Source organism: Chroicocephalus ridibundus, chromosome 1 (genome assembly GCF_963924245.1).
Source record: "Chroicocephalus ridibundus chromosome 1, bChrRid1.1, whole genome shotgun sequence".
NCBI lineage: Eukaryota > Metazoa > Chordata > Aves > Charadriiformes > Laridae > Chroicocephalus > Chroicocephalus ridibundus.
Window position 1 is genome coordinate 187,143,432 of NC_086284.1, and position 14,307 is coordinate 187,157,738.

The following is a 14,307-nucleotide window of genomic DNA, read 5'->3' on the forward strand; positions in this document are numbered from 1 at the left end:
CCGCCGTGGTTGCTTAAATAGTAGAACAATATGAAGTAAACAGGCTCAGATATTGTGCCCTTCGTAAGCTGTGTGTAGGCTAGTTAAGAAAAAGATTAGCCAAAAATTTTAATATGAGGAAGTGACACGATGTGACACTGATCCCAACTAGTGTAGGAAAATGAAACAAAATTGAGCTAGCCTTATTATATTTTTCAAACTCCTTTCAGCCTGCAGCCCTTCTCCTTTTTCTCACAAACCACTAGAATTTAATTTGGATAGTTCAGCAAACCTACAGTCAGATGCAGAATTGATTTATAGATGCTGCTATTAAAAGCTGATTATGTGCACACAAAACAAACCGTGGAGCTCAATTAATTAGGATGCCGCCTTCAAAGACTCTTCTGCAGGAGTTTGTTTTGTAATTCAGTTCATACTGTATGTTTAGCTTCAGATGCACTTCAGAAACTCAAGAGCACACCCTTTGCTAAGACAAGTTATCCATTCCATTTAATAACTGTTTGTTTTTGTCGTGGACTGGAAAACATCTGTAATGAATGGCTTGCCCTAAATCGTATTTGCATGTAGTCTTTCCGCTGTGCGGTTTAGTATGCTGCTGGTGCTGTGCGTGGGTTTTCCTGCTTACCTCTAGTCACTTGTTCATGACTACTTCCAATGTATTTTGGTTTTTTGGGGGGAAGGAGGGAGCTGGGCTCCCTAAAGCTGGATCGGTTGCCTCATATATTTGCGTGAATGCAGTTGGCACCATAGTGGTGAGGAGAAAGAGTTAAAGGCTGATGGCAGAGCAAAGGGTACAACTGCCTCTTTCTGCAGCACCAGTTTAGACTGGTGGAAGTGCCTTTGGACCTATGGAGTGAGCACTGTTGGAAGTTAGACTTACTGTCTTTGTTGTAGTGCAGTAATTATCGTCTCATGAGCATGACTGAAATGACAATGTCTGTGCTTGACACCTCCAGCAAACACTCGCGTGGCTTTGGTGTTTGCTGCAGAGCTCTGACTGCAGGTGGTCTCTGAGAGGGGAAGATGTCTCCTAGTTGTGAGGGCTGTTGCAAGTGCAGGGTAGAGGCAGCCACCAAGTTTGTCCTCTGAAGGGATGAGTTCCTGCAGGTCTTAGGCTCAGTGATTTTCTTCGCTGGGTTTTCAGATTGCTTTGCAATCTTAGATCTTAAAAGACGTGGGTTTCTGTGCCTGTGGCCAGCTGATCACCTCGTAACTAGATGTCGCAGCTGAAGGTTGACCACCACCTACTGTTTGTCAGTGTCCTTGTAAGTCACTATCATTGCCAACCACGGTACGGGTCAATTCGTTCTTCCTCCAGCCTCCTTACCCCGGTCTGTTGGGTTGTTTTTAGTACTTTTGCTAACTTGTATGTCTCAAACCAGCCACGTGTGTTACCACATTAGCGTTATTATCCCTTCTAAAGGCGTTTCTATGCTAATAACCTTTGACTTGAACAAGGAGTGTGACATGCTTGGAGTTTGCATTTTTGCTTCTCTCATTGTCACTTTGAACTTTTTTCTTCTGTAAATTAAAGACAGACTGTTAACACTATGGGGTTGTCAGTTGTTCTGGTGTGGTCAAAACAAACACATGCAATATTCTAGGAAAGTATAACCAATATATAGGTATCCTGGCTAGAGACAAGTTTCTAATTGAAATTAATAGTTCTCTCCTTATTTTTACATTCTAATATAAAAAGATTTATGCCTTTGGTTTTGTGTATTAGAAATGTTCTCAGTATGAGGTTTTTATGTAACTGTTGAGAAACCACAAATTATTATCTGAGATATACCAGTTTGATTTTCCAAACTGTTATGGAAGAAGTCCAGTTCCAGTAAAGTACTTTCCTCGGGTCTTAAAGTGATTACTAGAAGCCAAATGTCAAGAACAACCCTGAATCAGTATTTATTGAGCGCAGCTGGTGATCTATCAAGCACCTACTGCTAGTGTTCAAAAGCAATTGGAATGAGGGATTTGCACTGTTGTGTTAGTGTAAAAAGAATGGATCTAATGGATCAAGGACCTTTCAGTGGTCTGTCTTTAGGAAATCCACCTGGTGCCTGCCCTGAGCAAAGGGTGCTGTGTTTCAGCAGAGTAGTAATAATTCAAAAGGCCTTATAGCTCTTTGCTCTTATAGCTCTTCGCTACAGCAAGTATGAACTGGCCTATTTACAATACCAAAACTGTGTTTTGGCAACTTAATACTCTAACAGTTAATGTGACAATAATCTTAATATATGGGCTTCCAGCATGATCTAATCAGGTTTTGTTGCTTTTGTCTGTATTCAAGAAGATAGTCTAAGGCCATGATGAATGATTATAAGGTTTTATGGATAAAAGGATGGAAAACTCTTGTCTGACCTACTGATTGGGTAATGATCCACAGGCATGACATGAGTAGACCTCAGACTGGGAGGGCTCTGGGGAGCTCCGCAGGACAGCCAGGGTTTGGGTCCTTGCTAAGGCACAGGCTGTCTGTAGCACAGCATTTGCATCCCAATAGCTCCAGTTAGAATAAAAGTGCATGTAGGAAGGGGGAGATAATTATTTATGTGTGACTTCCCACATTCCAGTGGTCTCAGCTTGCTCTGGGTTTTGTTCTCCCACTTTTATTTAGTTTTAGTTGCGCTGCTCGTCCTGAGGCTGCAAGCCCTTCAGGCAGGGGAGCTCGGCCCCTCAGGGCAGACACTCTTTTGACTAAGCGCGCAAGTACGCAAATATAGTTTGGTTATACTTCACCAGATCTTCCGTCATTAATCAAAATGCGATTGTTCTCCTTTCAGTGTAAACATGTAATATGTTGTGGGCCCTAAAGCAGACTCTGTAGACGCTCTAACGATAATGAACCTGCGGTAAAAGAGGATGTTGGCTGGGTTTCCAAGCTGGGAAACCCAGCTCCCCCCATGGCAAACAGGGGTGGAGGATATGCTTTGCATCTTGGAATTGGACTCTGTAGGCGTTTAAGTGGGTTCGACGTCTGTATTTTCCTGTGTTCTTCTGTATCTTGGTAGGAAAGCTTCTGGCGAGAGCTGCAGCGCATGAGGATCCTGTGATCGTGATTAGAGAATATGTTCCTTGTGTGTCCTTCCTCTGCTCCGTCTCTTGGGAGTAGATTGTTTATATTGCTAGAAATTGTTAATGCAGTTAAACTATCTTCCAGCATGCAAACCTGTGTCATTCCACTCTGTTAGTGTCCCTTGGCTAAAAATGAACGCTTTGATGTAATTGTATTTGAGTTGCTTTATGATTTATTAACAATTCCATTAAAATACCATGGGTGTCTGCTACAGAGAGAGTTATGCAATCCACAGTAGAAAAGACATGACATTTCACAAAAAAGGCTTTAAAGAATATACGTATATTGTCTTTTGTATTCCCCTTTGTAAAAAAGAGAATCAGATTCAGCCTGGTGTGATGCTGTGCAGGAGCTTGGTTAGGACTTCAGGGTTGTACAAGTTGTTGCATTTCTTAAACACATACTAAAAAATATTCCTCGTCCATAAACCACGATAAACTGCATCTTCATAGGGACAGCTTAACGAATAAACCTGTTTTCCGAATAGAGGTATAAGGTTACTTGAGAGCTCAGCTCCAGTGCTGCCCAAAGAACATCACCGTTTCTATTGCCGTTAGCTCTCCCTGAATTAGTGTCTCTGAGTTAGAGCAGGATGGTCAAATTGCAATGACAAGAAGCTTGTGAATTGATTTGGTTCTTACACAGTTGATTACACATGCTAATGAATTGATTTTGTGCATTAAAAATATGTATTAATTTTTCCTAGTTTAATGTATTATGGAAAACCTTGGGAATTGTTTTTCTAGCATTTGACATCTTATTTTGTAAATTATCTCTCTAGAGAACTGAAGGTTGTTCCTTTTTATTTTCTATGCATGTTCCATGCAAATTCAGCAGAAACATTGCTTCGGTCTTGGTTGTGTGTGGGTTTTTAAAAGCAAAATCTTTATTGTTTGTGTGCAATTACTCTAACAAATGTTCATGACATCCTGTGCAAGAAGCAGCAGCAACATACTGCACAACTGGAGTATATAGTGATTAATTAGCGACAATATATTTTGAAAGATGGTGAGTTTTTGAATTAATTTATAACTATTACTTAAAGCTGAGTAAATTGTCCCTGAAGAGATGCTGCTCTTTGGTTATTTTTTTTTCTTTTTCACTTTTAAAAAATTAATTGCATAGCTATTAAGCATAACATTTTTGTAGAAATTAAAAAGTCGCTCAGGTCATGCTTCACAGTTTAGGCTCGTATCCAGTGTTATCACTCTGTGCTTTGCTGCTACTGAGTCCATATTTTGGATGAGATATTAAAGGTACCATCTGGCCATCCATGGAGAAAGTAAAAGACTTATGACCCTGTGTTAAAAACACCCCTTCCCCCCAGAATAGAATAGGTGTCCTAGAAAATATGTTCTCTTTCTTTGAGATAGTTCCCATTGCATGTAAAATCCAGTGTTTAAAATACTTTGGTCCCTGCTTTTGCCTGTCTGTTCAGTTGTGCTCCTCAGAAGTAGCTTGTGATTTTGTAAGCTCTTTGAGTTGACGATGTAAAGTAAAATAAGATTTTATACTGACTGTTTTTCTGTTATGGGATTTTTTTTTTTTTTAGATACTTCAAGAAGTGTAAAGGCCTCTCCAGAAACAGCTGAAATCTTTTTTCAGAAGCTAAGAAATAAAAATGAATTCACAATCCTGGCGACCTTAAAACAAGCCCATTTGAATTCAGGGGTTATTCTCTCTATTCATCATTTAGATCACAGGTAAGTACAGCTACCTGTGTGCTAGTTAATGAAAGTATATGTATTTATGCAGTCAAAAATTGAACAGAAATCAGGGCAAAATTGTTGTGTAGCAGGTCATTTGCAAATATTTGTAGTGTTTGGGTAGGCATATTGTGCAGATTCATGAAAAATCACAAGTCCAAATCAGCCAAGGGAGAGTGGAACAGCTGTTACTCTTCAAATGTCTCTTGCCACCAAGGGCATGAAAAGCCAGTTCTCCCTTGTCGTTCGTAACTGTAAGGACCAGATGCTCAGCTGGTGTAAAACTGTCACGTGAATATAGCTGCAGTGATTCACAAAGCCTGGCCCTGTACATCTACCTCTTCACCAGTTGATTTTTAACACTGCAAGCAGTTTAAAGGAAGCAAAAAAATCCTGCAGTTATGGGCTTACGTCTCCCATGAATGGCAGAGCGCTTTACTCAAAATGTTGTCAGCCTTACAAAACTAAACTGAATGACATGGAGCATTTAAGGATTATTCCTTTGATAGGATAATGACCGCTAGAGAAATAAGATATTCTTTATATAAATCTGTCTGAATAATGGCTATTAAAGATAACTGCCCTACGATTCTGTGACAGAATAAAAAGGAGTTTTAAAATGTGCACTTTCTAAGCAGTCATTAGCACAAGCAACAGATGATCTCTGCTTTAGGTTCACAGTCCTTTTTATTTTCCTTTGTACAATCCCGTAATTCATTCTTGATAGTCTCACCCCCCCCCCAAAAAAAAAAAAAAAGAAAATGTAAAGAGAGATGTTCAGGCAAAGAAAAATATCTGTTTCTTTTTCACGAGTGTACAAGTTTTCATTAGCAAGCATGGCGTCAGTTATTTTGTGCTGGAAGATGGTCCAATTCTACTTTTATTCTATTTCCCAGAGGCCCCATCTTCTGCAATTCACCTTTTAAAAAAACACAACAAACCCAAGAAGAAGAAGAAAAAAAAAAGGGAAAACATTCCCAAGGACCATTATGCAAGGTTTAGAAAAGCACCTTTAAATGTTGCAAGGGGTGTTTGAATGCCTCCTAGGTGATGTTTACTGTTGTTGGATCGTAGAAGAGCCAAGGGGCTTCTGTGTTAGCTGTTACCTACTTCTCATCTACGGGAGTGAGCAATGTCCAAGGGACAGAACTGGGCAGCTGTGGTTATTGAGTTTTGAACTCAGCCTGTGCCACCATATGTGCAAATCATCCCAGATGGAAAAGTTTATTCTGTTTCAAGGAGAGAGTGGGTCTGCAGGGCCAGCTGTGCCCTGACAGTGCTCGTTTCTGCATTTGTAGGAAGAACGTGGATTGGTTGGACTACTGACAGGATTAACAAATATATTTGAAATTTCAAAATTAGAGACGAGACCTTCCTTTCTGTGCCAAAATAGCTGCAGAGGTGGGCAAAGAGATCAGCAATGTGAAAATCTCAGACTCTGGAGTCATTAACTTGGAGAGTGGCCAACTGGCAGAAAACACTGATACTTCGTGAACGTAACGAGTGATAAAAGTACAAAAAAATAATGTGCGATGAACTTGCATTGAAGGGTTGCAGAAGAATTTGAGATATTGATTGGGAAAATAATTAATTCTTGAAGTGAGTAAGGCTGGGCAAGTAGACCCACTGCTGATCTTACGCAAACAAGAATGCATTAAATTGATTCTATCCAGGCACAGCAAAGAAAAGGAAAGGTTAGAGCAATGCTGGTGTCCTGCTCGTGTCGCCATACAAACATAATGCTGCTTATCTCATTTGAATCTGGTTCATCCATGTCATCTGCCTATACCCGTGTAAAATATGATTGTAAAAGGGTGACAAACAGGATTCTGACAATCATATTGTTTTATACTGGTATGTTTTTAGGGATGAGTGATTACATTTTTAACAATATATTGATAACATCTATACTTTTTCGAGAAATTTCTCTCATACCTTAAATATTTGTTACATTTTCGCCATCTTCTGTTTATCTGCATATCGGAGTCTGAACTGTCGAATTGCAATGGCAAGCATTTGTCAAGGTTTCTTGCTGAAGTCAGGCGGTCTGCATTATGTGCGTAGGTATTTTAATGGTGAATGCATAATTTAGTGGCATTGTTGAGTGTTTTTGAGGCCCTTTTTCTCTTAACTGTGGAATCTTTTAGTATTCTTATTCGAATGTTATAATGTTAGAGGTGTGAAAAATGAAGATAATACCCAGTTCACACCTTGCTGAAAAAAAACTCCTACCACCATTTTAACCAGTGTGACCTCTTTATCTTACCACATGCTCTTAAGTGACGCCTAGTGTTTACAATTTTTCTATAGGGATGTATGCTTTATGTTTATTTTTGAGGTCTCCTTGTCAGCCTTTGGATAATCAAAGGGGAAGAAAAAAAGCCTTCTAGGTTATTTAGACAAATAGAATCACCCATCAGGTCAGCTTTGGATGAAGCTGCTAAAGAACAGTCTACTTGTGAATATTTCATTGCTTTCTTTGTGAGAATATTAGGTAATCTATTTAAAAAGAAACTTGAAGAATTTGTTTTAAAGATGTTAAGCCTCATCTGATCCCCTTCATCAGGGGAAATCATCGTTATCTTCAGCAGGTATAAAATCGGTCTCAACGAAAGTATGGCCAGAAAGAACTCGTGGCTATTAAATTAGGTGCGCCCTTAAGCTTTTAATAAACACATTCTGGTCTATTCTGTGCTAGGACGTACAGAAAAATGTCTGCATGCCATCGTTGTGTGTGTTCAATTTAAGTGTGCTAAAATGAGGGCTGACTTAGGTGTGGATAATACTAGAATTCATCTAGCATCTCTGACTCTCCTATAGTATTTCTTGTGGTTTTCATTTTCTTATATGATGAATGACAATAAAGACAGGAGAATGTAGAAGTAAAAAGGAAGCATTTGGATGGGTTACATTAAATAACTGCTTCTTCAGCGCTGGATTTCCGTCTCTCTGACCTTGCCTGCTTCTGGCCAGGGACTTGTCTGTAACAGTCTTTTAATTCTTAAACAACTTCTTGTGAACTCTGTCACAGCAGTCATCATAGTTGGCAGGAGAAGTAGCACCGCCAGCCCTGACTCTGCTCCTTCGCACCAGCTTTAGCCTCGCACAGCTCCTCTGATGTCAGACATGTTGCACTGGTATTGAACTGTTGCCTTGTGGGATGGAATCACACCTGGCTGTGTTCTTAATTTACAGAAGTCAGTACTAGCTCCTGCTTTTCTGCAGTGAGAGGGTAGAACGATGGTGAGGAGGGCTGGAGGTGGCAGTAACTGAAGGACACGATGAGTCATCGCACAAGTAACTTTTCATATGTTTTGTTTTACAGAGGTTTCATAGCAACTAATGGTTCTGGGGTGAAAGAATTTCTAGGGTACAAGAAAATCAAAATGTTTAAAAAGTGAAAAAAGGTATATTCATTTATTCAGTGGCTTGGGAAATATTTTATGCGTTTCTGAAAACAGAGTAAAAACTCATCTTCTCTTTACATGGGTCTAGGAACTTTGGTGCAAATAGACTAATTTACAATAATTGAGGACGTTTCGAAAATTGCTGTTATATTTTAATTTTATAATTTTCTTTAAAACTGTATACTTAAAATAGTTTACATGATTCAGAGTTTACTGATTCAGTCTGTGTTGTCTAGTTTTATGGGAGTGTTTTTTTTTCTTTTTTGCTGGTCCCTCTTGAGGAACATCAAAAATGAATACTTCCCCTGAGATACGGTCATGCAACTACTTAAGGCTTTGAGTCTTAAAAAGTTGTCTGGACTGCTCTCCCAAAGTTTCCCCTCTAATGTCATGTGGTGAATGCTGTCCCTGGGCTATCAGATAGATGCAGAAGTTCTCCATGTGAACCTGAGGCTTGGACGTTTGCTGAGGCTGGGCAGTTGCTGTCACCACAAAAAGTAGCTCCTGAAAGGATTTTCTGCAGATGTAGTCACCTTTTACACTCTATTAAATGCTTTTATTTTTCTTTTCCTGGTTGAGTGCCAACCTTTTATAACGATTATGCTTTTCTCTACTATTCAATATATTCAAATCTTTTGAAATGTATCTTAAAGGGAAAGACTCTGAAACTATCCCTTTCTAATTTGCTCATATTCTTTCACAGAGATTGCTTTTTTACCCACTGACTAGAGCAGCCAGGAGTTCAGGCAGTGATAGTTTTGGGTACAGCTTGGAGGTGACACTTTCAAGAAAACTCTTGTGATGTCAGGGAATCCAAATTGCACCTCGGTAACCATTCAGATGAGTTTCAGGCAGCTGAATGCATATTTCTGGGCAAATTTATGTCTGAAAAGATAGAAGTTACAAATGTTTTCTTAACTTGAGAGCGTCACCTTGAACACACAGAGAGCCCTGCTTAAAATGCATTGTGCTTTACAATAACAAGATAAATATTTTGAATGATGTTAATGAAGTGATGCTTTAAATTAGAATGGAAGCACTGTTAAACACTGATTGCTGTGTGCTTGCTCTCGGCCTTCAGTTTAAGCTGTATTATCCTCCTCATTTCACTTCTGAATTCGCCTCAGCTTCTTCTTGATGGAATCATCAGCAGAGAGGTGATTTTAATCTGCGACGGGCTTGTAGTATATGTTAAGCCTCACTATTCCATCATATATTTTCATTTACTTGGCAACAGTGGAGTGATGTAACAAAACTTTTTCCGCTCTTTGTGGTTAGATGGCTTTATGCGACTAATGTTATATTCATATCTCTTGAGATACTGTGTATTAGGGCCCTTAAAGATGAAATCATTGGATTCGTTTGGGCAACTGGCTCTAGGTGGTTCTGCTTGAGCCAGGCGGGCTGGACAAGATGACCTCCAGAGGTCCCTTCCAACCTCAGTCATTCTGTGATTCTGTGGTACTGTGATTGTAGTTTAACCATTCTTTCCTTTGGTTAGTGCCTTTCATATCCTGTGAAGAGAGCAGTAAAATCAATTGAATAGTGTGGACAGGCATTCCCTACACCTAATTGTGTATCTCTATTAATTTATTCAGTTTCTGCCTTACTTAGCATTTATTTTCACAGCTGTTGGTGTCTTGTGGTTATCTGCTGTCAAATGGGCTGTACTGCGCAGCAGTTTCAGACCTCTTTCAGTGTCAGGGAGGAAATTATCTGTGACAATTTCTCTCTCTTACAGATTTAGTTGTACAAGGAGATAAGTTGCCAGAGGTGAAGTCCCGATGCATGAATTTTGTTCTGTCATTTGAGCATCGTATTAAAATAGAGGTGGAACTGGATGTTCTCTGCTTTTGATGTATGAGTGTCTGTATTTCTGGACTGCAGTATGAAGTCTGTTCTTCTCTCCAGCATCACAAATTCTGCTGCAAATGTGTTACACTGAGAAAAACTTTGAATATTTACCACTTAATCCCATACTATAGAGTTAACGTTGGTTTTGTTTGAGGGTTTTGTTTGGTTTTGTTTGTTGGTTTTGTTTGTTTTTTGAACACCCACACGTTAAAGCTGTGTGTGGATGTTCCCTGTTCCTAAAGTAGTAGTAGCTTATTTCTGCCCTTTCAACCGCTCCGTGCTGATGTATTAGTGCTCTTTGCTGGAAGAGCAGGGGGTTGTAATGTTCTGTATTTTATTTTTTTGGTAGTAAATTTTAGTTGCTGTTTGTTACTATTCTGACAATAATTATGAACCCTCTTAAATTTATTCATAACAATCAATTTCTTTTGAATTTACTTCCTCTAGTGATTTAAGACTCCTCTGGTGTCAGCTGCTTTTTCTTTTGATGCATTTTCCATGTTTCATCAAAGGTGTCAAAAAAAAAGTATTTTCTTTCATTCATTCACTGCTTTTCTAATGCTTGAGAAGATTCTGTGGGACAAAGGATCCTCTATGTAGCTACTGAAGGTTTGGCTGCGCTCTTGCCTCTACCACAGAAGAGAAAGGTTGCTTATTTCTGTTGGTTTGGGAGATTAACTTCTATCCCCGACTGTATGGTTGGAGGGAAATACTTGTAAAAGAAGCAATTTTGTGTTACACTCAGTTTAATGTTTTCATAACGTTGGGAATGACCTCGTTCTTTAAGTGTTGGTTATAAGGGACGTTGTTAAATTGATTGATGCCTTGTCACTATTGCCTGGATTTTTTTGCTTCAGTTTAGTTCACACTTCATGACCAAAAAATAGGAAAAAAATTGCCAATAGGATGTAAATTCTTGTAATGGCACCCATCTTAAAACTACCTTTCTGTAACTTCTGTTAAATCAAGTCAGGTGAGCCTGTCTGGTGATGTAAATTACCGCAGTACCAACAAATCCAGGGTGGTGATTTCGTTGAAAATTTGTTACAAAATGCTCATATGAGCCCAGAATTTTAATTGGGACTAGTGACAGACCTACTTGAATAAGAGACAAAAGATTTGTCTCTTGTGCCTATGACACTGAAAACCACCACCGACATAGTTGAAATGTGAATTTTGACAGATACCGTTATTCTTCTACTGTTGTTTGAAAGGGTTTCTATTAAAAAATAAATAACAAAGAAATCTGTATTCTGCCAGAGCAGGAAACGGGAAGACTTACGTTGAAATTGGCTTTTGGTTTTACTAATATACATATTGGAAAGTTGTTAGTTGTATTTGCAGACCTCTTGCTCTCCCTGGAGAAACTTTGTCAAGAAAGAGAGTGAGAGGAATGGTTTATGCCATTTGTTTTTACAGTGTTTGATCTGGGGAAGTTTCTTCCCTTCTTGATTTTTAGGAGAAAAGGAAGCTTCAGATAGGCAAGATTGATATTAGCAGGGCTGTGCGATAGTGAGAACAAAATGGGTCTAAATATATTGATAAATGGGGTTAGTGGGAGAGATGGAAGGCATGAGACCAATTGCTCGAAGGCAAGAATTGTGTTTCAAAAAGCATTTCCTGGTTTGGGAATTTGATTTCATATTCACAGCTCGAACAAGGATGGCATAGACAATGTGCTGTAACACCAGGTTTGAATTTTGGCAAGGCAAGGCTGTCACTTTTTGGGAGAATAGCTCCTCTGGAAGTGCTTTGTGGAGCTCAGTGGGACCTCAGCTCCCACTTCGAGCTCCTGTTGAGCTCCAGCAAGTGCTGCAGGAAGGCTGGCTTGGGAGCCTCACCTTGTCATCAGCAGTGACATTAGAGGGTCTGGGATATCATGCAACTCTGATGACCAGGGGCCCTTGAATCATAACACTAAACTCATCACAAGCTATGCAGGCTTTGCAGATGGGGAAGACAAGATTTTGCCTTCCTGATTTAGGGGCATAGCTGAGCTCAAAGTCTAAGGCGTGGCAAGTGGAAAGATCTCTCAAGGCAGAGGCAAATTCTTGCCTTCAAAGCCAGCAATGGCTTCCAGATCACAGCAGCCCCACTGAAGTCAGATGAGGGGCTGCAAGATGTTGATAGAAACAAGATCTTATTCGTAGAACCATAGAATGGTTTGGGGGCACCTTAAAGGTCATCTAGTCCAACCTCCCCTGCAGTGAGCAGGGACATCTTCAACTAGATCATGTTGCTCAGAGCCCTGAGGCACTGAGGGACCCTGAGGGATGCCACTCGTCACTGATCTCCATCCAGACATTCAGCCATTGACGACTACCCTCTGGATGTGATCATCCAACCAATTCCTCATCCACTGAACAGTCCACTCATCAAATGCCTTTCTACAATTTAGAGAGAAGGATGCTGTGGGTGACCATTTCAAAGACCTTACAGAAGTCCGTATAGACGACATCTGTAGCTCTTCCCTTGTCCACTGGTGTAGTCACTCCATCATAGAAGGCACTAGGCTGGTCAGGCAAGACTTGCCCTTGGTGAAGGTGTGCTGGCTGCCTAATCACCTCCCTCTCCTCCATGTGCCTTAGCATAGCTTCTAGGAGGATCTTTTCCATGACATTCCCAGGCACAGAGGTGAGGCTGACAGGTTGATCATTCCCAGGGTCCTCCTTTCTACCCTTTTTAAAAACGGGATGCAATGTTTCCCTTTTTCCAATCACCAGGGAATTCACCTGACTGCCATGACTTCTCAAATATGGAGAGTGGCTTGGCAACTACATCAGCCAGTTCCCTCGGGACTCTGGGATGTATCTCCTCAGGTCCCATGGACTTACTGACATTTTTCTCCCACATGCTTTATTAGTTTCAATCATGTACACACCCTGAGGGGGACAGGGATGGAAAGGATTTGAGCAGCCTCACTTGCATTTGTTTCCTGGCCTCCTGCTCCGCATCAGGGTATTACGAATCTGCCTCTCCCTCCTCACCTTGTGCTGTGGCTTCTTTTTGGCCAGAGGGAAGCTGCAGCGCTCTGCAGTAGCCAGGAGGATTTGTGCGGGTGAATGTTTGTGTATGGGTGTATGGTGTCTCTCTGCACTTCCAATCTTCTGTTGCCTGGCTGTTCTCTCCCGTGAACGTTCTGTTGGGGAGGGTGTTCCTCAGTGCATGTCCCAGCATGGGGCTCTGTCTCCTGTGCACATGAGGAATGCACCTTCCTTCTCCCCAGCTGTCCTCCATAGCTATCCAGTGCGATGAGCAGTGTCATGCCGGAACAAAGCTGAAATGGTTGGCCTTTTTTGTGGTAGAAGAAAATAAACAGCAGAAGAGATGTAAGTACCAGAATGGTCAGTAGCTTGCTGGCTGAGGTACTTCAGAGGCATTTTCCTCGCACCATTAGTCTCTGCTCTGCCTGATTTGGAGCAGGGACTTGAACTTGGTTCTTTTCCATCTGAGACGAGTGTCCTGAGGAGTGTCATTCTCTTTTTTTTTTTTTTTTTTTTCCCCTGATGCAGTAAAAAGCTTTGTTGGCAGCACCTGGCCAGGATTATGCTAGTAAACCAAACAGTGCCCTGGCCCAGGCTGGAGCACTGGCCTCCTGTTGTCCGTTCTGAATAATTGCTATCATCTTCCTTGGCTTGCTTTTGTCTCCTGCAATTAGCACCCTTGCAGATGATGCCAGGGCATGGGCTGTGGAGCAGCATTGGCCAGGGACTGCTGCCAACAGGCAGTGTGGAAAAAACCCACCCATGTCATGGAAAAAGTGGGAGAGAGCGCCCATATGGATGGGAGTTGTAGTGGAGAACCACTGTTAGTATTTGTCTTCAGGGCCAGGGAATGAGCCTTGCTGGCTTTATTTGTTAGTATAGGCGTAGGACTTGAGATCAACTTAGTGAATTTAGGTTGCTCTTCTACATGACTTACTGTTTTTATTGAATTCTGCATAATGGCAGGGCCTCATCAGGTCGACCTGAGAGACTGGTTTTACTGTCCCATTGTTTGTGCACTGTGTTTCGGTATGGGAAATACCCTCTTCTGATTTCAACCTCTCTTCAGTTGGGATCTCTGCTTCCAAATAGGCAATAACGGCGGCATTAAAGAGTATTTGGGAAAGTCTTTCAGAGTCTTAGATTTGCTCTGTCTCTCATTTTAACAAGCATTTCATCCTGGATGCCACAAGCCTTGCTGCAAGAATGTTTTGTTCTATCAAAAGACGTGGTTTTAACGAATGGGTCGCACTTTTGAACAAAAACATCCTAGGTCAGAA

The 14,307-nt window shown here is 40.8% G+C and overlaps 1 protein-coding gene across 2 annotated transcripts in view; it reads left to right on the plus strand.

Annotated features, from left to right (window-relative positions):
• Positions 1-14,307, plus strand: part of NELL2 (neural EGFL like 2) — a 156,635-nt gene that overhangs the window by 17,635 nt on the left and 124,693 nt on the right. For both annotated transcript variants that reach the window (XM_063323106.1, XM_063323107.1), the window contains exon 3: positions 4,629-4,779. In XM_063323106.1, the coding sequence (XP_063179176.1) occupies positions 4,629-4,779 (151 nt within the window). The remainder of the gene's footprint in view (positions 1-4,628; positions 4,780-14,307) is intronic.